The sequence below is a fragment of the Prionailurus viverrinus genome, chromosome D4, assembly GCF_022837055.1.
Source record: "Prionailurus viverrinus isolate Anna chromosome D4, UM_Priviv_1.0, whole genome shotgun sequence".
In the NCBI taxonomy this organism is placed as follows: domain Eukaryota; kingdom Metazoa; phylum Chordata; class Mammalia; order Carnivora; family Felidae; genus Prionailurus; species Prionailurus viverrinus.
In genome coordinates this window covers 257,215-280,780 of record NC_062573.1, presented here as the reverse complement: position 1 = coordinate 280,780, position 23,566 = coordinate 257,215, and the positions used below count along the sequence as shown (strand labels likewise).

Below are 23,566 nucleotides of genomic sequence, written 5' to 3'. Positions count from 1 at the left end.
GACCCACCAGTTACACTATTAGGTATTTATCCAAGCGATACAGGTATGCTGTTTCAAAGGGGCACATGCACCCCATGTTTATAGCAGCACTATCAACAATAGCCAAAGTATGGAAGAGCCCAAGTGTCCATCGATAGATGAATGGATAAAGAAGATGTGGGGTGTGTGTGTATGCGTATCCAGTGGAGTATTATTCAGCAATCAAAAAGAATGAAATCTTGCCATTTGCAACTACGTGGATGAAACTAGAGGGTATTATGCTAAGTGACATTAGAGAAAGACAAATACCGTATGACTTCACTTGTATGAGGACTTTAAGATACAAAACAGATGAACATAAGGGAAGGGAGGCAAAAACAAAAACAGGGAAGGGAACAAAACAAGAGTCTCTTAAATATGGAGAACAAACTGAAGGTGACTGGAGGGATTGTGGGAGGGGGGAGGGGCTAAATGGGTAAGCGGCATTAAGGAAATATATTCCTGAAATCATTGTTGCACTATATACTAACTTGGATGTAAATTTAAAAAATTAATAAAATGGTAAAAAAAAATTCTGGAAGTCGGGTGGCTTGAAATATAGTCCTTTTTTATTTTTTATTAAAAAAAAATTTTTTTAATGTTTATTTTTGAGAAAGAGAGCACGAGTAAGCTTGGGGGAGGGCAGAGATAGAGGTAGACACAGAGTCAGAACCAGGCACCAGGTTCTGAGCTGTCAGCACAGAGCCTGATGCAGGGCTTGAACTCACAAACTGACATCATGACCTGAGCTGAAGTTAGACACTTAACTGACTGAGCTATGTAGGCGCCACGATATACTCCTTTTCTAGATTCTCCTTATTTGTCACTAAATTTTAATGAGAGGGGAGGAGGTAGAAATAAAATGCTGCATTGAGGCGGTGCCTTAGCATAGAAGATGTGAGATAATTCACTAATTTATATTTCATTCTAAAATATACATTTTTGCATACTTTAATACCTCTGAAATTGCAATGCATTTTATTATTGATAGAACAGAAATAATTATGTATCCTTCAATTAATGGCATCTTAAATGCATTAAAATGTGGTGGCCATTCTCATTTTTAATAGTACCTGCTTGGTTTAGGTTATATGTTAGTTTCTTAATTTCTACTTTGAACATCAAACTTATAAGAAAAATAGAATAGGATTAATGTCTAGAATTTCATCAAATTGCTTTATACATTGAGTTTCCTGATTTCAGAGAATAGATGAGATACTGTGAGACAGCTTAATCAAATTTGTATTCTCTGAAAGTGCAGGGGCACCTGGGTGGCTTAGTCAGTTGAACGTTCGACTTCGGCTCAGGTCATGATTTCACAGTTTGTGAGTTAGAGCTCTGTGTCAGGTTCACTGCTGTCAGCTCAGCCCACTTTAGATCCTCTGTCCTCCCCCTCTCTACCCTCCCCCACCCCAAATAAATAAAACCTTAAAAAAAAATAAAAGTGCAAAATTACCTCTGCTTTCTGTCATTCTTCAGGAGCAGCAGGGAACTGTGGACAATTCTGCTTGGAAGGTCAGCTCTGAGAGAGCTGGTAAGTGCTGGTATTCTTGGGTGGATTCTGTAGTTTTTGTATAGCTTATATTACAAAGAGCCCCTGAAATTGCCTTCTCTTTGAAGGAGGAAGTAAACACATTTTTTTAATTCCTAGATCTTTGTAAACATTATGCATTCCCTGCTTCTCTGTGCTGAAATGTGGTGTGTTTTATAGCCTATCTGCTGAAGTCTTCTAAATCTCTACCTTTCTTTGTCCTTTAGTGATTCCTTACCTGAAAAGATACCAGTGCTGCTTGGCTGGCTGCTCAGGGTTGGAGTACAAATACCTTTCTGCTATTTCAGGGCTAAGGAAGATTCTCAGGCTTTTTCTCTGTCTCATACTTTCCTTGCCTTTTTTTCCTTTTCCATGTAGCTAGCTCCTTAGGTCACAGAGGCTATGGTATCTAGGATATTTCCAAGTATATAATCAGTAAAGCACAGTTCTTCATGTTAATCCTTGAGTGGCCTTAACTTGTGAGGGTAAAGCATTAAGATGATATTTAGTTATCACTGTTGTTATTGTGGTAATTAACATAATGAATGTCACACCTTTTTTTGAGACTTAACATTTTTTTTTTTTTTTTTTTTTTAAGTAGGCTCCGTGTCCAATGTGGGGCTTGAACTCATGACCTTGACATCAAGAGTCATGGGGCACCTGGGTGGTTCAGTCATTTGAATGTCTGACTTTAGTTTTGGCTCTGGTCATGATCTCACAATTTGTGGGTTTGGGCCCTGCATTGGGCTCTGTGCTGACAGCGTAGAGCCTCCTTGGATTCTCTTTCTCCCTCTCTCTCTGCTACTCCCCTGCTCTCTCTGTCTCTCAAAATAAATAAACAAACTTAGAAAAAGAGTCACGTGCTCTACTGTCTGAGCCAGGCTGGCACCTCTAGAGCTTTAACATTAAAAAAAAAAAATGTTTTTTTAGCGTTCATTTATTTTTGAGAAGGAGACAGAGTGCGAGCTGGGGAGGGGCAGAGAGAGAGGGGGACACAGAATTTGAAGCAGGCTCCATGCTCCGAGCTGTCAGCACAGAGCCAGACGTGGGGCTCGAACTCAAGAACCGTGAGATCATGACCTGAGGTGAAGTCAGACGCTTATTCATCTGAGCCATCCAGGCAGCCCTAGAGCTTTAACATTTTGATATGCTTTCATCTGATAATTCTATTTCTAGAAACATATCTTACAAGAAAGAAATCCTGAAAAAATTTTTGTATACAAAGCTCTTTACAATAGCATTACATATATTAATAAGTAATCACAGCTTAAGTATATCTAACATTAGAGACATGGTAAATAAATTATTAGCTAGCTACTTGATAAAATATCATGCAACCACTAGAAAGGACATTAAAAAATTTTTCTTTAATGTTTATTTTTATAAGAGAGAGACAGCATGAGCAGGGGAGAGGCAGAGAGAGGGAGACACAGAATCTGAAACAGGCCCCAGGCTCTGAGCTATAAGCACAGAGTTCGATGTGAGGCTTGAACTCATGAGCCGTGAGATCATGACCTGAGCCGAAGTTAGACGCTTAACCGAGTGAGCCACCCAGGCACCCCAGAAAGCTAGTTTATCAAGATTTTCATAATAAGATTAAATCATTGTTAGAATGTTAAGCAAGGGAAAGGAGGCTACATAATTCTCTATCCAAAATGATTTCAGCTGTGGGGAGAAATGTATTAAAAAGACCAGGAATGTGTAAATCCCTGTAAAATTTCTTTGTTCTTTTCCAGAATCAGATTGAGGCAGAACTGAATAAACATTGGCAGCGGCTCTTAGAGGGGCTGTCCTACTATAAACCTCCCAGGTATGGCTATTCCATGCGTCTGGCTAGAGTAATTCCACTGAGGAAGCTGGGGTAGAGAAACTCTTCCTGTACGATTTGGTGATGCTGCTGGGTTAGTAGGTTACAGAGAATACAAATTGGTTACCAGTGGAAAAGAGTCAGGCACATTTGTACTGTCTGTTGAAAGGGAAATTCCTTTTAGAAATACAATCTTGCCGAATGCAGTTATATAAGCCTAGTGCCTAGGGCTAGAGAGTCATTAACTCATCAGTGAATAGTTCTAATATTTATCTCGTTCCACCATGTTTGTGTGAAGTATTGTCAGCACCAAGTGCCGGGATAGGGCAGTGGACAGTGACAGTAGTAGCTGACCACTTAGACTGTTTATTAGGTACCAGCTGTTACTCTTAGCACTTAGCAGAAGTTCTTTAATCTTTATAACAGCTCTTTAAGATAGCTACTGTTTTTATTCTTTGCTTGAATGTATAGATTTTTTTTCCTCTGGGCAATGAAAAACAACAGCAATCAAATATAAATTAGTTTTAAAAAAGAAGAGAGTACACCTTGTAGGACTAGACTCTTGTACCTTAATTCCTAGTCCAGATTGCATTCTGTTATGCGTCGGAGTTCCCAAGCCACCCTCATTTCCTTTCTACTTCTGAACATCTGATTTTGTTTTTACATTACTTTCCATCTTCATTTTCTTAGGTTAGTGAAGAACTTTCTTTTTTTGTTGTCGTTCATTACCCCTTCCCCCATACTTATTTGAAGTAACTCCCAGACGTCATGTTGTTTTATCTGTAACTTCTGTGTGTCTAAAATATATGGACTTAAAAAAAAAGAAGCTAATCACTATATTATCACCTATAGGTGCTTTTATTATTATTGTTTCCATTTTACAGATGGGGAAACTGAGGCACAAAGAGGTTAAGTAACTTGCCCAAGGTCACACAGCTAGTAAGTGTAGAACCAGGATTTGAACCTGGCAGTCTTACTCCAGTGTCTGTGTTCTTAATCCTCATTCTGTGTCGCCTCTTTCAGAACTTACTGTTTAACCTTATAGTAGCCTTTGTGTTGTGGATTTCCTGTGAAATGTGAGAGTCTATAAAAAAATCAAATCCAACAGCAACATGCTTGTAGTTCACAGAATGGGCATTTGTGGCATTACTTTCTTTTTTTAAATTAATTCTTTTTTTTTTTTTTTTTTTTTAATTTATTTTGGGACAGAGAGAGACAGAGCATGAACGGGGGAGGGGCAGAGAGAGAGGGAGACACAGAATCAGAAACAGGCTCCAGGCTCCGAGCCATCAGCCCAGAGCCTGACGCGGGGCTCGAACTCACGGACCGCGAGATCGTGACCTGGCTGAAGTCGGACGCTTAACCGACTGCGCCACCCAGGCGCCCCACTTTCTTTTTTTAAAGACAAAAGTTTCTTTGTCAGTAGCATGAGATTTGAGGTCTGACAGACTTTTTTTTTTTTTTTAAACGTCAGCCTTTATTTGAATTTAACTTTTTTTTTCCCTTTAATGTCTTTTTTCTGTTCTAGGATCCAATTCAGGATCTCACGTTGCATTTAGTTGTCATGTCTCCTTAGCTCTTAGATGTGACAGCACCTCAGTCGTTCCTTAATTTTCATCATCTTGAATAGTTTTGAGGAGGACTGGTCAAGTATTTTGTAGAATGCCCTCAATTTGGATTTGTCTCATGTTTTTCTCATTATTAGATTGGAGTTGTGGGTTTTGGGGAAGAATGCACAGAAATGAAGTACCATTCTTAACCATAACAGAGGATGTGGTAATTCACATGAAATCACTGGTGATGGTGATCTTGCTCATTTGGGCAAGGTAGTATTTGCCAAGTTTCTCTTCTGTCAAGTCATTGTTTTTCCTTTCCCTACTCTGTTTTAGAAGTGGGTCACTAAGCATAACCCACTTTCTAGCTGGGGGTATAGTGGAATTAAATTCTACTTCCTGAAGGGAGTAGCATCTATATGTATTATTTGGACTTCTTCTCTAAGGAAGGTTTTTTCCTTCTCTGTATTAATTTATTTATTTACATGGGCACATGTATATTTATTTTATACTTTGTTTATACTTTGTTTTAGCTTTGGTCACTGGGAGTTCTTTCAGGTTGGCTTCTATGTAATCTTGACATTTTCCATCCTTTTTTTTCCCTGAATTATTTTCTTATTTTCTGACATTACAAGATGCTCCAGGCTCATCTTTTATTTTCCCCGCCCCAGCTGTAGAGTTAGCTGTTTCTCTAAGGAGTCTTGGTAACTTTTATTAGATAATGGTATGAGAAAAAAAAAGAAAAGATAATGGTATGAGAAACCAAGATCTGGGTGCTGGGTGTGCTCACTGCTACTGGGGTGCTATAGCTTCTAGGCCCTCTCAGCTAGGCAATATGTATTTGTATACTAACAGACCTGGTTTTAAATTTCACCTTCACTTTTTATTAGCTGTGGGATTTTTGGTAAGTTATTTATTCTTTCTGAGTATTAGTAATTCCACTTGTAAAATGGGGATAGTAGTATCTACCTTTCAGGATAGTTGTAAGGATCAAGAATAATACAACTTAATATATCCACATTTCTTATTATAACTGTAATTTGTAACAGACACTTACTGTATTTATTATTTAGGCATAAGTAGTTCTGTGTTATAAAATGTGTAGAGATGAAGTTGTGGTTGCGTGTATATTTTGTAGGCACCTAAAGGGCAAGAAAAGGTCTGTTGTAAACATATCTGTAAGCATTTTTGTTTAAAATCCTGAGAGGGTCATTGAGAATGAGGAAATGATTCATTGTTCTTTTCATAGTCCAAATTCAGCTGAAAAAGTGAAAGCTAATAAAGATGTGGCTTCACCATTGAAGGAACTGGGTTTAAGAATCAGCAAGTTTTTGGTGAGTAAAAATTAGCACTGGCTCAGTTTACTACCTGCACTGCAGATGTCCATTGTTTTGTTGTTAGTGATTGTTAGTGAAAATTCAGTGTATTTCTGTTTTGGAGATTAAATTGAGCATACTATGTTTCAAATATATTCAAGTTGCAACTCTTCTTGCTAAAAAGCTACAAATTAAGTTGCCAGACCTGTTTACTATATATATATATATGTTTACCATATGTGTACATGTTTACTATACACACACACACACACACACACACGCACACACGCACACACATGCATGCACGCACTGGAGTTTTCTTCAGCATGCGTGTGGTGATCCTTAAATTGACTAGATTGTATTTAAATTTTTTTTTTAATGTTTCTTTTTATTTTTGAGACAGAGAGAGACAGAGCATGAGTGGGGGAGGGGCAGAGAGAGAGGGAGACACAGATTCCGAAGCAGGCTCCAGGCTCTGAGCTGTCAGCACAGAGCCTGATGCGGGGTTCAAACTCACGGGCTGTGAGATCATGACCTGAGCTGAAGTCGGTTGCTTAACTGACTGAGCCACCCAGGCGCCCTGAGATTGTATTTAAATATGTAGCTGTTTCTTTTTATTTTCTTGCTTTTTTTAATGTTTACTTTTGAGACAGAGAGCGTGTGGGGGAGGGGCAGAGAGAAAGAGGGAGACAGAATCTGCACAGGCTGCACGCTGTCAGCACAACGCCAGGGCTCAAACCCACGAACTGTGAGTGGTGACCTGAGCCCAAGTTGAAAGCTCACTTGACTCAGCTACCCAGGCACCCCTCTTTTTTTATTTTGGAAACGCAGATGATGCCTGCTACTGTATTAACTGTTTGGTAGATATGCACAATTGTTTCTGATGTTGTAAATTTGATCGTCATGTAAATTACATGTCAGTCACTGGCTTCTTTTTCTTCTATTTGGGGTAAACTTATCATCTTTTATGAAATCTTTTAAAAGGATTTTTGTTTAGGTATTTTGTCCATAGCACCATTTACAGTGTTTTTCACTTATGTGTCTTTTACCACTGATTGACAACTTGGCTGCTTAAATATAGCGTTATATTTGAAACATGATTTTTAAAAACCTAGTCTAAAATAGATCAAAACATTAGGTGTACATTGTTTTACAACCAGTATCTGTAAGCTGAGAAGCAGTACTGATGTGTCCAGTGTCAGGAGGAGTGGTTAAACCTGTTGCTATTTATGCCCACCATTCACACAGCCCTCTACCTGTTTCATCTATTTGTATATTTTCTGAATACTCTTGATAGATTTCAAACTAGTAGTGGGCAATCACTGTCTCTTCCCTAGTGTGCTCATTATAATAAATGAGCCATTATAATACTTACAGATATAAAACATGAAGTTCTCACACACACTCCTCCTTGAGACTGACGGCTTGAGGGAGGAAGTGGAGAGAAGAGAGAGGAAATGAGGTTTCTGTGATTTCTTCAGTCTGTTTTCCCTTCCTCTTTTCCTCACCTATCAATCACAGACCTATCTCCGTGCTTGTTGAGTGACCTGTGCACATTCAAGCAGTATTCTGTCACGGAAATCCCTGTCTGGTAACACACCCCCACATTTCAACTTTTTACCAAATTTCACCAAACACTTGGACTATTTCATTTTTGTCAGCTCACCATTGATAACAGAGTATAGGTTATTCTGTCCTTGTGACTGAATAAATAACTAACCAAAATTCTGTTTACCTGAAGTAGTTTTCATTGACTGCAAATCAAAGGATGGGGCAGTACCTGGTTGTCGTTCATCTGAGAGGGAGACATATCATGCCTTTGGAAGCAGGAATGTCTGCCTGTACTTCGGTTTCCACAACTTGCTCCAAAGGAGCAAGGAGCAAGGATTTACTATGAACCTGGGCCTCTCTTCTCACCCCGACAGCATGTGCATCAATACCTGAGTTTATTCTGTGTTAAAAAAAAAAAAAAAAGCTTTTTATTTATTCAAGTTCTAGAGGATATTTATTCATTCTAGAGGATAAGCCTTTAGGACGTCGTGCATCCTTTGTGTGTTTTCTGAGCTGACGTGGCTGTTCCTCACTTACGGCCTCTGTATTTCAGGGTCTTGACGAAGAACAGAGTGTGCAGTTGCTCCAGTGTTACCTTCAAGAGGATTATAGAGGTACTCGGGACTCACTAAAGGTTTGTAGTTATGCCCAGCTGCTTTCTCCTGCCTTTGTCCTTTTCCTTGGTGTTAGGTGTTGAAGGGTTTTGGTAGTGGTTCTTTGCAGCAGGTAGGTGGTCAGATACAGTCATTCTCAGGAAAGACTTTCTAAAGGCTTAAAAAGCATGTACTTCAACTAAGGTCTGTTGTCAGACTTGGGCGGGGGGTGGGGGGGGTGCCGGAGAAGTCAAAGACTGACATGTTAATCATAGAGTCTCAGGACATCAGAGCTGAGAACCACCTGGTACGGTATCTCGCCTCTCTAACCCAACATTCTACATATGAGCAAGTGGAGTCGAGGGGAGGGGGCGGGGATTTGAGTACACATTTGGATACGTGTAGGTAAAAAATGTGTCCAGAAATGAATGGGCAGTTATAATCTTGAAGGGTGAGGTGAAGATGTTTATCTTTTTCTTTGTTAATTGAGCTTTGCTTATACGATGGCTTCTTGACTTCTTTTTTCCTTCAGACGGTACTGCAAGACGAGAGGCAGAGCCAGGCCTTAATCCTGAAGGTTAGTAGTAGTCACTGTTTTCATTCTTTGATGTGAAATTGGGTGATGGCTTCTTGACCTTGTTCTCCTGGGCATTGCTGGCTTTTGAGTGTTTTGCTGGGGAAGCATTGAGGCCTCAGTGAAGTAGCTTAGTAACTCACTGTGAAACAAGAAGCTTTTATCCACTGGACCCAGCTGAGACCTTTTCCAAAGGAGATTCTTTGGTTACTGGGGATGAAAACTGGTTCATGCGTAGTTTTCCTCTCAGTCTAAATGCAAGAATATTAATTTATATTTTTTTATTCCTTTATCTCCTCCTACCCCCCAAATCAACCTTCGCATTGAGGATGTCATATAAAGTGGAATTTGACTATTTTTGGTGTTTATTGAGAATAAGTACATTAGTAACAAGCAGTTAGGACATATACGAGGGTTATTTTTATATTTGTTTTCATTTATTTGGCCTGTCAGTTACAGCATTGTGTGTTATTTGAAAGCTCTGAGAAGTCATGCTAGAAAACTTGTTTATATTTTTATAGAATTTCTTTTATCTTGAGGGACTTGACTTTTATCCTATTTCATGAAGTTCTTTTGCTTTCTTTTGGCCTAACACAAACTTTCCATTTCTGTGATTGCTTGTAGAAGTCAGACTTTTCCATTCATATCTTTTTTTTTTTTTTTTTTTAGTGTTTATTCATTTTTGAGACAGAGGGAGACAGCATGAGCGGGGGAGGGGCAGAGAGAGAGGGAGACACAGAATCTGAAGCAGGCTCCAGGCTCTGAGCTGCCATCACAGAGCCCGACGCGGGGCTCAAACTCACGAACCACGAGATCATGACCTGAGTGAAGTGGTCGGATGCTTAACCGACTGAGCCACCCAGGCGCCCCTTCCATTCATATCTTTAAGTGATCTTCTTATCAATAAATTTAAAATTGAGTGTCTTCTGTGTAAAGGTCAGTAAATGATTTTGCATCTTTGGGTTCTTCCCAGATTGCAGATTATTACTATGAAGAAAGAACCTGTATTCTTCGTTGTGTCTTACACCTTCTCACTTATTTCCAAGATGAAAGACACCCCTATAGGGTAAGCCCATTTAGTCCTCTTGGTTTTTCTTTATCCTATAAAATTCAATACTTTTATTTTTTCATTATTTATTTATTTATTATTATTATTTTTTTTTTAAACATTTTTTTTTTCAACATTTATTTATTTTTGGGACAGAGAGAGACAGAGCATGAACGGGGGAGGGGCAGAGAGAGAGGGAGACACAGAATCGGAAACAGGCTCCAGGCTCTGAGCCATCAGCCCAGAGCCCGACGCGGGGCTTGAACTCACGGACCGCGAGATCGTGACCTGGCTGAAGTCGGACGCTTAACCGACTGCGCCACCCAGGCGCCCCTATTATTATTTTTTTTTAATGTTTGTTTATTTTTGAGAGAAACAGAGTGTGAGCAGGGGAGGGGCAGAGAGAAAGGGTGACAGAATCTGAAGCAGGCTCCAGGATCTGAGCTGTCAGCAGAGCCCGATGTGGAGCTTGAACCCATGAGCCACGAGATCGTGACCTGAGCTGAAGTCGGATGCTTAACTGAGCCACCCACGCGCCCCTAAAATTCAATACTTTTGAAAAATGTTATATTATTCATATTTGCATTCATTTGAATATTAACCTTTTACTGTAGGTATAAGTTACTCTGAGGGTTTGTTTTTTTTTAAGGTTGAATATGCAGACTGTGTTGATAAATTGGAGAAGGAACTAGTCACAAAATACAGACAGCAGTTCGAAGAGCTTTATAAAACTGAAGCACCAACTTGGGAGACACATGGAAACCTCATGGTATGTGGTTACCGGGCCCTCCTGTAACTCTTATAAGAATGGTATACCCTTGTGTATAGAGCTCTAAGTTAAATTATTCATTTATTAACTTATAACATTTATAGATTATCTTTCTTCCAAAAAGTTTAAATATGTCATGGATCAAAATATTGATGACTCTAAGTAATGGTACTTAATTCTGGGCGTTTTCACTTGACTTTGTCTATTCAGTTAATTTACTTTCTGTTCTTACCTAAAATCTTCCCTTAGTTGTTAATGGAACTCTAAATTCAAGATTTCATCCTCTTTATTATCATTATCTGTTAAGTATGTGACACTAGTCTATTTTATCCTAAATCATAAAGCATTTATAAATTAGAACATGATCTTTTTTGTTTTGAAAATAATACATGGTTATTAAAACAACGTAACTAAAACATGGATAGTAACTATTGAAAATATTTAATAGTGGTAAAGGGCCCATTTACAATAGCCATAAAAGCATAAATTTCTTAGGAATAAGCATGCAGCCATCCAAAATCTAACTGAAGAGAACTTTAAAATTCTATAAAGGGTATAAAAAAGTCATAACTGAATGGAGAAACACACTGCATTCTTGAATATAAAGACAGCACCATAAAAGTGTCAGTTTTTCTTATATAAACCTATAATTTTATTTATTTTTAATATTTAAAAATTTTTGTTTTTGAGAGCACACATGAGTGGGGGAGGGGCAGAGACAGAGAGGGAGACACAGAATCTGAAGCAGGCTCCAGGCTCTGAGCTGTCAGCACGGATTCCGACATGGGGCTTGAACTCATGAGCTGTGAGATCATGACCTGAGCTGATGTCAGACGCTTAACTGACTGAGCCACCCAGGCACCCCAACCTATAAATTTAGTGTAATCCCTACAAACAAACAAACAAATACAAATAAGTGTTTGTTTTGCCTTTTATTTTGGAACTGAACGAGCTGATTCTAAAAGTCATATGAAAAATAAGTAAGAATAGTCAGGAAATTTGTGAAAAAGGAAAATTACTTTTGTTAGATAATTACCATTACAGTAATTTAAAGCATGGCATTGACATATGAATAAATAGACTTATAAATAGAGCATAATAGAACATCTGGCTATAGACCCAAATGCTGAGTTAGCATATGATAAAGGTGGCATTTCAATCAGTGGGAAATGTTGTATTTTTCAATAAATGGTGTTGAACTACCGGATAGCCTTGGGGAGGAAAAATAAACTCTATCTTCTATCTTCTACCAAAAGAAAATCACGTAGATGATTTAAATTGAAAATATATATATATATATTAAATTGAAAAAAAAAAACTATAGGGGTGCCTGGCTGGCTCAGTTGGTGGAACATGTGAATCTTGCTCGGGGTCATGAGTTCGAGCCCCACATTGGGCATATAGTTTACTTAAAAAAAAAATTAACTATAAACGTATTAGAAAGAAAACATGGGAGGTGGGTTTTGTTCTCGTGTTTTATTTTGGAGTGGAGAAGACTTTTTAAAGTAAAATTCAGAAGCCATAAAAGAAAAATAATTATAAACATCAAATCAAAAACTTGCAAGGCAGAAAAGTCAAAAACAAAAATAGCGCAGTAAACAAAGTCAAGACAAACTCATATTGGGTTCTTAAAATAGAAAGAACTCGAAATCACTAAGACTCAATAGAAAAACAGGGCAAGGCAATGAACAAATTCATGTGGCAACACTCTTGCCCATGGGATGGGATAATGGGTGCTCATATTTTGCTGTATAAACAGTCCTTTTTTAATGGAAAATATTATGAAAATACTTAAAAATTGAAAGGCACGTATTTCTTGACCTAGCAGTTCTAGTTTTGTTTTTTTTTTCCTTTAATGTTTATTTTTGAGAGAGAGAGAGAGAGAGAGAGAGAGAGCGAGCAGGGGAGGGGAAGAGAGAGAGGGAGACAGGATCTGAAGCAGGCTCCATGCTGACAGCAGAGAGCTTGATGCATGGCTTAAACTCACAAGCCATGGGATCGTGACCTGAGCCGAAGTTGGATGCTTAACCAACTGAGCCACCCAGGTGCCCCTTAGCAGTTCCAGTTTAAGAGTTTATCCTATAAATACATCCATACGTGTGTGAAACGACTTGTGTAATGACAAATTGGTAGCATCCCCCACCCCCCAGCTCTATTCAGGTATAATTTCCATCCAATAAAATTCACTGATTTTAAGTGTATGGTTTTGACAATTGTATGTAGTTGTATGCATGTCAGTATATCGAATATTTCTGTCTCCTCTAGAAAGTTTATGGTCAATCTGTGACCTCTGGCCCCAGACAACTACTAATCTGCTTTCCGTTACTATAGTTTTTTGTTTTTTGTTTTTAAACATTTATAGGTGTCACTGTTAATATAATTTTGCCTTTTCTAGAATTTCATGTAAATAGAACCATATAATATATACAGAGTCTTTTCTGTTTGGCTTCTTTCACTAACATACTGTTTTTGAGATTTATCCAGGTCATATTCATGTAATAATACTTCATTCCTACTTGTGGTTGAATGTTATTTCATTATATGGATATATACCACATTTTGTTTATCCATTTATCATTTGGTACATATTTGAGTTCTGTTTTTTGGCAGTAATGAGTAATGTGCAGTGAACAGTAACATGCAGGTCTTTTTATGGATAGGATGTAGGTTTTCATTTCTCTTGGATAAATAAATATCTGGGAGTTGGGTTGTTGGGTCACATTGTAAGTGTGTATTTTTGTCTTTATAAGGTATCGGCAAACTGCTTTCCATAGGGTCTGTACCATTTTCCGTTCTTTTTTTTTTTTTTTTTTAAGTTTTAAAAGTTATTTTGAGAGAGAGTGAGCATGTGTGTGCAAGCAGGGGAGGGGCAGAGAGAGAGGGAGAGACAGAACCCCAGGCAGGCTCCATGTAGTCAGCACAGAGCCCGACGCAGGGCTCCATCTCACAAACTGTGAGATCATGGTCTGAGTTGGAATCAAGAGGTGGACACTTAACCGGCTGAGCTACCCAGGCGCTGCTACCATTTTCCATTTGTCACAGCATTTTTGAGAACTCATTCTCTTCCATATCTACACCAACACTTGGTAAGGTCAGTGATTTTAATTTAATTTAATTTAATTTAATTTAATTTAATTTAATTTTTTAAAAAATATATGAAATTTATTGTCAAATTGGTTTCCATACAACATCTAGTGCTTATCCCAACAGGTGCCCTCCTCAATACCCATCACCCACCCTCCCCTCCCTCCCACCCCCCATCAGCCCTCAGTTTGTTCTCAGTTTTTAAGAGTCTCTTATGCTTTGGCTCTCTGATTTTAATTTTAAACATCTAATAGATGTGTAGTGGTATCTCATTGTGGTTTTAATTTGTGTTTCCCACATGACTAGTGATGTTGAGCATCTTTTTACATGCTTATTTGCTTATATTTTTGTTGAAGTGTTTATCCAATCTTTGCTCCCATGGTCTTACTGGGTTATTTGTCTTACTGAATTTTAAGAGTTCTCAATGTAGGGGCACCCAGGTGGCTCAGTCAGTTGGGCGTCTGACTTCGGCTCAGGTCATGATCTCACGATTCATGGGTTTGAGCCCCACATTGGGTTCTGTGCTGACAACTCAGAGCCTGGAGCCTGCTTCAGAATCTGTGTCTGCCTCTCTCTTTGCCCCTCCCCTGCTTATGCTCACTCACTTTCTCTCAAAAATAAATAAATAAATAAACATAAAGAAAAAGTTCTCGATGTATTCTGAAGACAAGCCATTTGACAGGTAAATGTTTTACAAATATTTTCTCTCACTTTATGGCTTTCTTTCTTTTTCTTTTTCCTTTTTTTTTTTCACCTAAACTGTCTTAAGACCAAACTTAAATTTTGATAAAATCTGTTTTATCAGTCTCTTTCTCTTCGGATTCTTGCCTTTTGGGCCTTGTTTGAAGAACTCTTTGCTTAGGGGCACTTGGGTGGCTCAGTCAGCTGAGCGTCTGACTGCCTCTTGGTTTCAGCTCAGGTCATGATCTCACAGTTTGTGGGATCAAGCCCCAAGTGGGGCTGAGTGCTGATAGCGAGGAGCCTGCTTAGGATTCTCTCTCTTCTCTTTCTCTCTCTCTCTCTCTCTTAAATAAACTTAAAAAACAATCTTTGCTTAACCTGATGTCACATTTTATTTGTTTTCTTTTAGAAGTGTAATATTTTTAGCACATTTATTTACTTCAGTAATTACTTTTTAGTTAAAATAGTGTATGGTGTTGAGGTAAGGGATGGGATTAATTTTTTTCCCCCATACAGAGATCTTCTCCCAGTGCCATTTATTGAAAAGACTTGTCTTTTCCCATTGGATTATCTTGGCATCTTTGTAAACAAATCAGTTGATCATAAAATGTGTATCTACCTCTGATGCATTGAACTCTACATCTGTCTTTACATTAATATCACACTGTCTTGATTAAGATAGTTTTATTAGTAAATCTTAAAATTAGGTAGTGTAATTCTTTCAACCTCATTCTTCTTAAAAATGTTTTGACTATCTAGTCCTTTACTTTTCCACAGCAACTTTAGAATTAGCTTGTCTCTTTCTTCCAAAAAAAAATGCTTTCTAGGATTTTAGTCAGAATTTTGTTGACTCCATAAATCAATTTGAGGAGAATTGCCATCTTAATAATGTTATTAAGTCTTCTGATCCATGAACCGGGTATATCTCTTCATTTAGTATATCTTGTTTAATATACCTAAGTAAGGTTTTATTTTCAGTATTCACATATTCCACATTTTTTAAAATTTATTCTTAAATATTTTATTTTAAAATATTTCTGAAAAATATTTTTTTGTAAATATTTTCCTTTAATCTTTTTTAATTTTTATTTTCTTAATTTTAGAGAGAGTGTACAAGCGGGGGAGGGAGCAGAGGGACAGAGAGAGTGAATCTTAAAAAGGCTCCATGCTCAGCGTGCAGCCTGACATGGGGCTCAATCTCACAACTGGAACATCATGACCTGAGCTGAAATCAAGAGTGAGATGCTTGGGGTGCCTGAGTGGCTCAGTCAGTTAAGTGTCTGACTTCGGCTCAGGTAACCATCTCATGGTTTGTGAGTTTGAGTCCTGAATCTGGGCTTTCTGCTGTCAGCACGGAGCCTCCTTTAGATCCTTTGTCCTCTCTCTCTTTCTCTCTCTGCCCCTCCCCTGCTCATGTGCATGTGTGCCTGCTCACTCTATGAAAAATAAATAAGCATTAAAAAAAAGAGAGAGAATGGGGCACTTAACCGACTGAGCCACCCAGGTGCCACATTCTTTTCCTAATTTTTAAGATAGAAACTTAGAGGGGCGCCTGGGTGGCTCAGTCGGTTAAGCGTCTGACTTCGGCTCAGGTCATGATCTCGCAGTCTGAGTTCGAGCCCCGTGTCGGGCTCTGGGCTGACAGCTCAGAGCCTGGAGCCTGTTTCGGACTCTGTGTCTCCCTCTCTCTCTGACCCTCCCCCGTTCATGCTCTGTCTCTCCCTGTCTCAAAAATAAATAAACATTAAAAAAAAAAAAATTTAAAAAAAAAAAAGGAACTTAGAGAACAGATTTTAGAACATTCCTAATAAATAACTATAAATGTTGCTTTAAGTATTGCTTTTTGCCATATCCTAAAAATTTGGTATGTTGGATTTTCACTATCATTCAGTTCAAAATAGTTTCTAATTTCCCTTGTGATTTCCTTTGACCCTTGTATTATTTAGAGTGTGTTGTTTAATTTCCAAACATTGGATGTTTTCTTAGATATCTTATTGATTTTTAATTTGACTCCATTATGATCAAAGAACATATTTTGTATCATTTTGATCTTTTTATTTTTTGTTTTAGAGAGAGAGAGGACATGAGTGAGCGAGCAGTGGGGGGGGGGGCGGGGGGGAGAGAAAGAGAGAATCCTATGTAGGCTCTGCACTGTCAGCGAGGAGCCCAAAATGGGCCCAAGCTCACCCAAAGGGGGACTCGAACACAAGAACTGTGAGATGACCTTAGCCAAAGTCGGATGCTTAACCGACTGAGCCACCCAGATGCCCCCATTTTGGTCTTTTAAAATTTACTGTCCCGTGGGTTATGGCCCATTATATGACATATCTTGGTGAGTGTACCACGAACACATAAAAGAATGTGTATTCGGAAGTAGTTGGGTATGATTGTGCAAAATACCAGTCGGGTCAAGATTATTTAGTTCTGTGGTTTTGCCAGTTTTTTTGTCTGGTCTGTCAGTTGTACATTGGTTTTATTTATTTATTTTAATTTTTGGGAGTCTGGTTGACACACAATGTTACATAAGTTTCAGGTGTACAGCATCGTGATTCAACGTCTCAGCATGTTTTGCTGTGCTCACCACGAGTGTAGCTATCATCTGTTACCACACAGTGTTATTATATCATTGACTATATTTTCTACTCTGTGTTTATTCCCATGACTTATTCATTCCATAACTGGATGCCTGTATCTACCACTCCCCTCACCCATTTTGCCCATCTCCCCAACCCCTCCCCTCTGGCAACCATCAGTTTGTCTCTGTATTTACAGGTCTCATTCTGCTTTTTGTATGTTTCTTCTTCATTTGTTTTGTTTCTTAGTTTCCAGATATGAGTGAAATCACATGGTATTTGTCTTTCTCTAACTTATTTCACTCAGCATAGTGCCTTCTGGGTCCATCCATGTTGTTGCAAGTGGCAAGATCTCATCCTTTTTGTGGCTCTGTAGTGTTCCATTGCATGTGCACACGCATGAGTGTGTGTGTACCACATCTATCATCTAAGAAGGACACTTAGTTTGCTTCTATATCTTGGCTATCGTAAATAACGCTGCAGTAAACATAGGGGTGCATGTATCTTTTTCAATTAGTGTTTGCATTTTCTTTGGGTAAATACCCAGCAGTGGAATTATTGTATCATACGGTATTTTGTGTTTTTTTAATATTTTGAGGAAACTTGATACTATTTTCCACAGTGGCTGCACCAATTTGGATTCCCACCAACAGTGCACAAGGGTTTGTTTTTCCCCACATCTTCACCAACACTTGTTTGTACATCCAAGGGAGCTGGGTAAAATAAATTATGGCCACACAAACAAATAAATATGGCATTTCCATGTGGTGGAGTGCTTTGCAACTTTAAAAAATGATGAGGGGACTGATAATGAAAAATAAGAAAATTCTTAATGTACTATTAGAGGAAATAATCTTTAAGATACATTGTTAAGTGAAAAGAGGAAGGTGCAGAACAGTTTGTATAGTGTATTTGGTTTAGAGATGGATGGTTGGATGCATAGGTAGGTAGGTGGGTAGACAGACTGTAGAATGAAAGAAGGAGTGTGTGGCATATTACTGGAAGGAAAGACAAAAACCTCTGACAGTGGTTGCCTCTAGGGACAGGTTTGGATGACTGGGCAGTGGGAATTGTAGGGAGGCAGACTTTTTGGTGTCGCTTCCAAAATCTTTTTCTGTAATCTTTTAATAGATCCTTAATATTTAACAAAGAGGGAGACTTTTTTTTTTTTACTCTATTCTTATAAATGTATTATCTAATAAAAGTAACTTTAAAATGTTTTATGTTTTAAAATCTGACTTTATTTTTCCCATTTTTCCTTCATTGTGCAGACTGAGCGCCAGGTATCTCGCTGGTTTGTTCAGTGCCTTCGGGAACAGTCCATGCTGCTAGAAATTATTTTCCTTTATTATGCATACTTTGAGATGGCACCTAGTGACCTGTTGGCATTAACCAAGATGTTTAAAGAGCAAGGATTTGGTAGTAGGCAGACCAACAGGCACCTGGTGGATGAGACCATGGACCCTTTTGTGGATAGGATTGGGTAAGTCTATTGAACTTGTGCAGTGTTTAGAACATTGATATTCTAGTTCCTGTGAATGGGTGAGGGGAGAGTCTAGATGCGCTTTTCACTTAGTGGGTAGGGAAACAGATGGATGTGCTTCACGTTCCCAGTCTTACAGGGAGTAAAGACTGAGACTGAGAGGGACGTGTTTTCTCAAAATACGTATTCCATTCTCATCTTTTACTATCTTCACTTAAGAGGTTCATCTAGTCAACAAAAAATGTAGTGAGTGTCAATGGTAGGCCAGTGCAAATGCTAAGAAGACAGTGACAAGGCAGATGTGTCCCCTGCCCTCTTTGAAGTCCTCATCTACGGACTTTGAATTTTATGGCAGTGAATAGAGCCACATCTTTTTTTCATATGTACGAAAATACATTGTTGGGGCGCCTGGGTGGCGCAGTCGGTTAAGCGTCCGACTTCAGCCAGGTCACGATCTCGCGGTCCGTGAGTTCGAGCCCCGCATCGGGCTCTGGGCTGATGGCTCAGACCCTGGAGCCTGTTTCCGATTCTGTGTCTCCCTCTCGCTCTGCCCCTCCCCCGTTCATGCTCTGTCTCTCTCTGTCTCAAAAATAAATAAACGTTAAAAGAAAATACATTGTTGATGTTTATTGACATAAATGGTATATGCTTTTACAACTAAATTTTCCACATAACTAGATGTCCTGGAACTCTTTCATCTCAGGATGTTCTTCTTAGCTGCTGCATATTAATACATGGTATGGATGTTTATTTCATGGTTCACTAATGGTAGGCAGTTAGCTATTTTGCACATTCCAAATAATGCTTATAAAGAACATTCTTTATAAGCCTCTCTGTGCATCTGGATGAGTACAACTCTAAAATAAAGACCTAGAAATGTAATTGTTGGGTTGAAGGGTATGTGCCTTTGTATTATAAAATATCTGTTGCCAAATTGTTTTCCACAAAGCCTGTACCAATTTACAGTTCCACCGACAGTGGGAGGAGAGAACCAGTTTCCCCACAACCTTGCAAACCCTTGATATTATCTATCGCCCCCCTCAGTTTGATCCCTTTGGTGCACTGGTTTGCCTTTCTCGGGTTATCCGTGATGTGGAGCCTTTTCTTAACCTGCTCTTGGTACAATCTCTGGGGTGAGCTGCCTGTTTGCATCTGTGTCAGTGAGGAGGAGATTCAGCTGCATTTAACAAAAAGGATGATGTTATCGTGGTTAGAACGGATATATATCCCCGTTTTGAGGCCTGTTTCCTCTGTGAACAAAGATACACACCTGAGTCGTGAGATGGTTTATCTGGGTCAGATGTAATTGGTGGCTGTAGAAACTTCCAGTCCTGATCTGTGCTTTGGCAGGCACAAGCCTCACATGACTGTCAGGAACTTTAAATGTGGCTGGTCGAGGGACTCCTGGCTGGCTTGGTGGGTGGAGCATGTGACTCTTGATCTTGGGGTCAGTCATGAGTTCGAGCCCCATGTTGGGTGTAGAGGTTACTTAAATAAAAAAAAAAATGTGGCTGGTCAAACTGAGGTGTGCTGGAAGTGTAAAATACATACTGAGTTTAGAAGACTTAGTATGAAAAAAAAAGCACAAAAACCCATTAATAATTTTTTTTGAAAAAAAATAATTTTTTTGATATTAAAGCATCTTGCATTTCACCTTATTCTCCTTCAAGGTTCAAAGTAGCACATGTGACATCATGATACCATTTTCCTTTCCAGCTACTTCAGTGCCCTTATCCTGGTGGAAGGCATGGATATTGAATCCTTGCATAAGTGTGCTTTGGATGACAGAAGAGAACTGCACCAGTTTGCCCAGGACGGGCTTATTTGTCAGGTGAACTTGGAATAGCTGCATTTCTCTTTGAAGACAGTTTAGACTTAGGAGTATGTTTTTAACCCTTCAACTGTACTGCCCCTTGAAATTTTCCTTGTGGAATTAGAGGTCCTACATTGTTAAGAAGTTAACTGGATCTGGAAGAAATCTCAGGTTTTGGTGATAGTTGCTATCACATAGGTGATAGTCGAATCTGTGAGAATGAGTGGAGTCACTCAGAGAGATGGCATCAGGAAAAAAAGAGGCCCCAGGGACAGAACCTTGGGGCGCGTCTTCATTTATGGAGCTTGTGCAGGAAGATCAAAGGGAAAGCACGTTGAGATGCGATGGTTAGATACAAAATGGGGAAAGATCAGGAAAAGTTAAAGAAGGATTGGGAAATTTTCTAAAGAAAGTTCCACTTGAACATGTATTTTACAACGTTACATTCGACTACTTACAGTCAGAAGAAACGAAGTGTGGGCACAGGGAAGAGTAGCGGAAGGGTTTATAAGTGAGGTGGCTGGGGGGTGGGGAGGAGTACGTACCCAAATGGGGCAAGGGGCCACTGGGCAGTTGTAAGACTTACTGCATGTGACAGAGGGTCCCATCTGGGGCTCTGACCCTTTGTTTTAGCGACACAGATTTTGTTTTTTCTTTTCATCAGGATATGGACCGTTTGATGTTGACCTTCGGGGACATTCCACACCATGCCCCAGTGCTTTTGGCCTGGGCTCTTCTCCGTCACACCCTGCATCCAGAAGAGACCAGCAGCGTTGTCCGAAAGATAGGCGGCACAGCCATCCAGCTGAACGTATTTCAGTACTTGACCCGACTGCTCCGCTCGCTGGCCAGTGGGGGAAATGATGTGAGGCTCGGGCTGTTGGTATTTGAGCAGATGAGCAGAGAGCAGGGGAGAAGCTCGTTCATGAATCATGATAGTAGTAATGATAATTGTAGTAGTGACGTGGATAATGATGGTGGTGTTTCCAACTCTGTAGAGCATCTGCTATGACTAGACACTGTGCTTAGCGCTTTCTATACGTTACTTTATTTCATCCTTATAACGCTTATTTGCACTAGGAATTTTCATCCTGTTTTACATATTAAGAAGTTGAGACTCAGGGAGATGTAATTTGTTCACAAGAACAATAACCACCAACTAGTGGTAGATACAGTTTGAACCCACAGTGTCTGACTCTGCCTGCCAGTATAGGATACTATGCCAGTACGGTAATCTGGAAGATAGCTTTGGCCGTTTTGACTGGAAAAATCTTTTTTGGGGAGCTTCGTCATTCAACTGTAGCAGGATGTATTAGCTGTTCTCTTGAGGCTAGTGTTTGGGCTTAATTTCAGAGGCACTGTTGTCAGCTTGTTGTGACACACTAACAGGAAACCTCGGCCGGCAGGCACCACTGGTTGGCATTGGTTCATTTATCTTGGTGATAGTTCAGCCTGCTGCATTCATACCAGCGCGTAGAGACCCTTTATCCTCTTTTCTAGACTGGGTGTGGTTTTCTTCCCCACAAAACTGATCATTTTGAGAATGGTTCCTTTTCCGATTGTATTCTTGGCTATGTTGTGATATTTATGGTTCCTGCTTTTTCATTTCTCCCCCTCGCCTTCCTGATCTTGGAACTAAATCGGAAGAATTATAAAGCCTTGGATTCTCTTCCATTTGTTTATAGAGACCTGATTAATGTGCTAGGATTATGCCGAAGCTGCGGGGGAAGACTTGTTATTCAGAATTGTTCACTGACTCCTTTGCCATTGCAGTGTACCACCAGCACCGCGTGCATGTGTGTGTATGGACTGCTCTCTTTCGTTCTCACCTCGCTGGAGCTGCACACGCTGGGCAACCAGCAGGTTAGTACCTGGTTCCTGTGAGACTTTCTGGCATTGCAGTCATGTCCCTAAGATACCCCTTTGGAGCTGATACAGCACACACCCACATACCGCTGGTGTTCACTTGTTTATTGCTGTTTCTTCGCACTTATTGTATTATATATGATACATATGAATGATAGAAAAATCAGAAGGTGCTGATAAAAAGAAAAAAGTATAATCCCACCACACAGGACAACTTCTGTTAATATTATAATGCGTTCCCTTCTTTTTTTTTTTTTTTTTTTTCCAACTTTTTATTTATTTTTGGGACAGAGAGAGACAGAGCACGAACGGGGGAGGGGCAGAGAGAGAGGGAGACACAGAATCGGAAACAGGCTCCAGGCTCCGAGCCATCAGCCCAGAGCCTGACGCGGGGCTCGAACTCACGGACCGCGAGATCGTGACCTGGCTGAAGTCGGACGCTTAACCGACTGCGCCACCCAGGCGCCCCAAATGGTTATATTTTTAACATATATATGCAGAAAATGTTTAGAAGAGAACGCATTAGGGGCGCCTGGGTGGCGCAGTCGGTTAAGCGTCCGACTTCAGCCAGGTCACGATCTCGCGGTCCGTGAGTTCGAGCCCCGCGTCAGGCTCTGGGCTGATGGCTCGGAGCCTGGAGCCTGTTTCCGATTCTGTGTCTCCCTCTCTCTCTGCCCCTCCCCCGTTCGTGCTCTGTCTCTCTCTGTCCCAAAAATAAATAAAAAGTTGGAAAAAAAAAATTAAAAAAAAAAATATATAACCATTTGTCTCTAAAACTGGAATCACAACGTACATACTGCTTTTTAATCTCATTTTGGAATGGTGCATCAGTCCCAGACATCTGTGGGTGCTAATAAAATATTCTTCTACAATATTTTTAAAGCCTGAAACATTTCAGGGGCACCTGGGTGGCTCAGTCAGTTGAGTGTCTGACTTCGGCTCAGGTCATGATCTCATGGTTTGTGAGTTCAAGCCCCACGTCGGGCTCTGTGCTGACAGCTCAGAACTTGGAGCCTGCTTCCAATTCTGTCTCCCCCCTCTCCACTCGTGCTCTGTCTCTCTCAAAAACTAAATAAACATTAAAAAAACCAAAACCCTGAAACATTTCAAACTTCAGACTCCTAAACAATCTTATTACCAGCTTCCAAATTATCAACTCACAGCAGATCTTGGTGCTCTTTCCCTCCTTGATTATTTTGAAGCACATCCCTGACATAAGTTTCATCTATGAATTTTCGATGAACCAGAAGAGGAGTTAGTAAAACTTTACAGCCAGTACCATAACTAACAAGCCGTATCTTTAAAA

The 23,566-nt window shown here is 39.6% G+C and overlaps 1 protein-coding gene across 1 annotated transcript in view; it reads left to right on the top strand.

Annotated features, from left to right (window-relative positions):
* Nucleotides 1-23,566, top strand: part of NUP188 (nucleoporin 188) — a 55,235-nt gene that overhangs the window by 8,864 nt on the left and 22,805 nt on the right. The window contains exons 2-12 of the mRNA XM_047829631.1: nt 1,498-1,552; nt 3,286-3,359; nt 6,159-6,243; nt 8,330-8,410; nt 8,902-8,946; nt 9,917-10,009; nt 10,641-10,760; nt 18,370-18,581; nt 20,298-20,412; nt 21,059-21,259; nt 22,168-22,257. Coding sequence (XP_047685587.1) covers nt 1,498-1,552; nt 3,286-3,359; nt 6,159-6,243; nt 8,330-8,410; nt 8,902-8,946; nt 9,917-10,009; nt 10,641-10,760; nt 18,370-18,581; nt 20,298-20,412; nt 21,059-21,259; nt 22,168-22,257 — 1,171 coding nt within the window. The remainder of the gene's footprint in view (nt 1-1,497; nt 1,553-3,285; nt 3,360-6,158; nt 6,244-8,329; nt 8,411-8,901; nt 8,947-9,916; nt 10,010-10,640; nt 10,761-18,369; nt 18,582-20,297; nt 20,413-21,058; nt 21,260-22,167; nt 22,258-23,566) is intronic.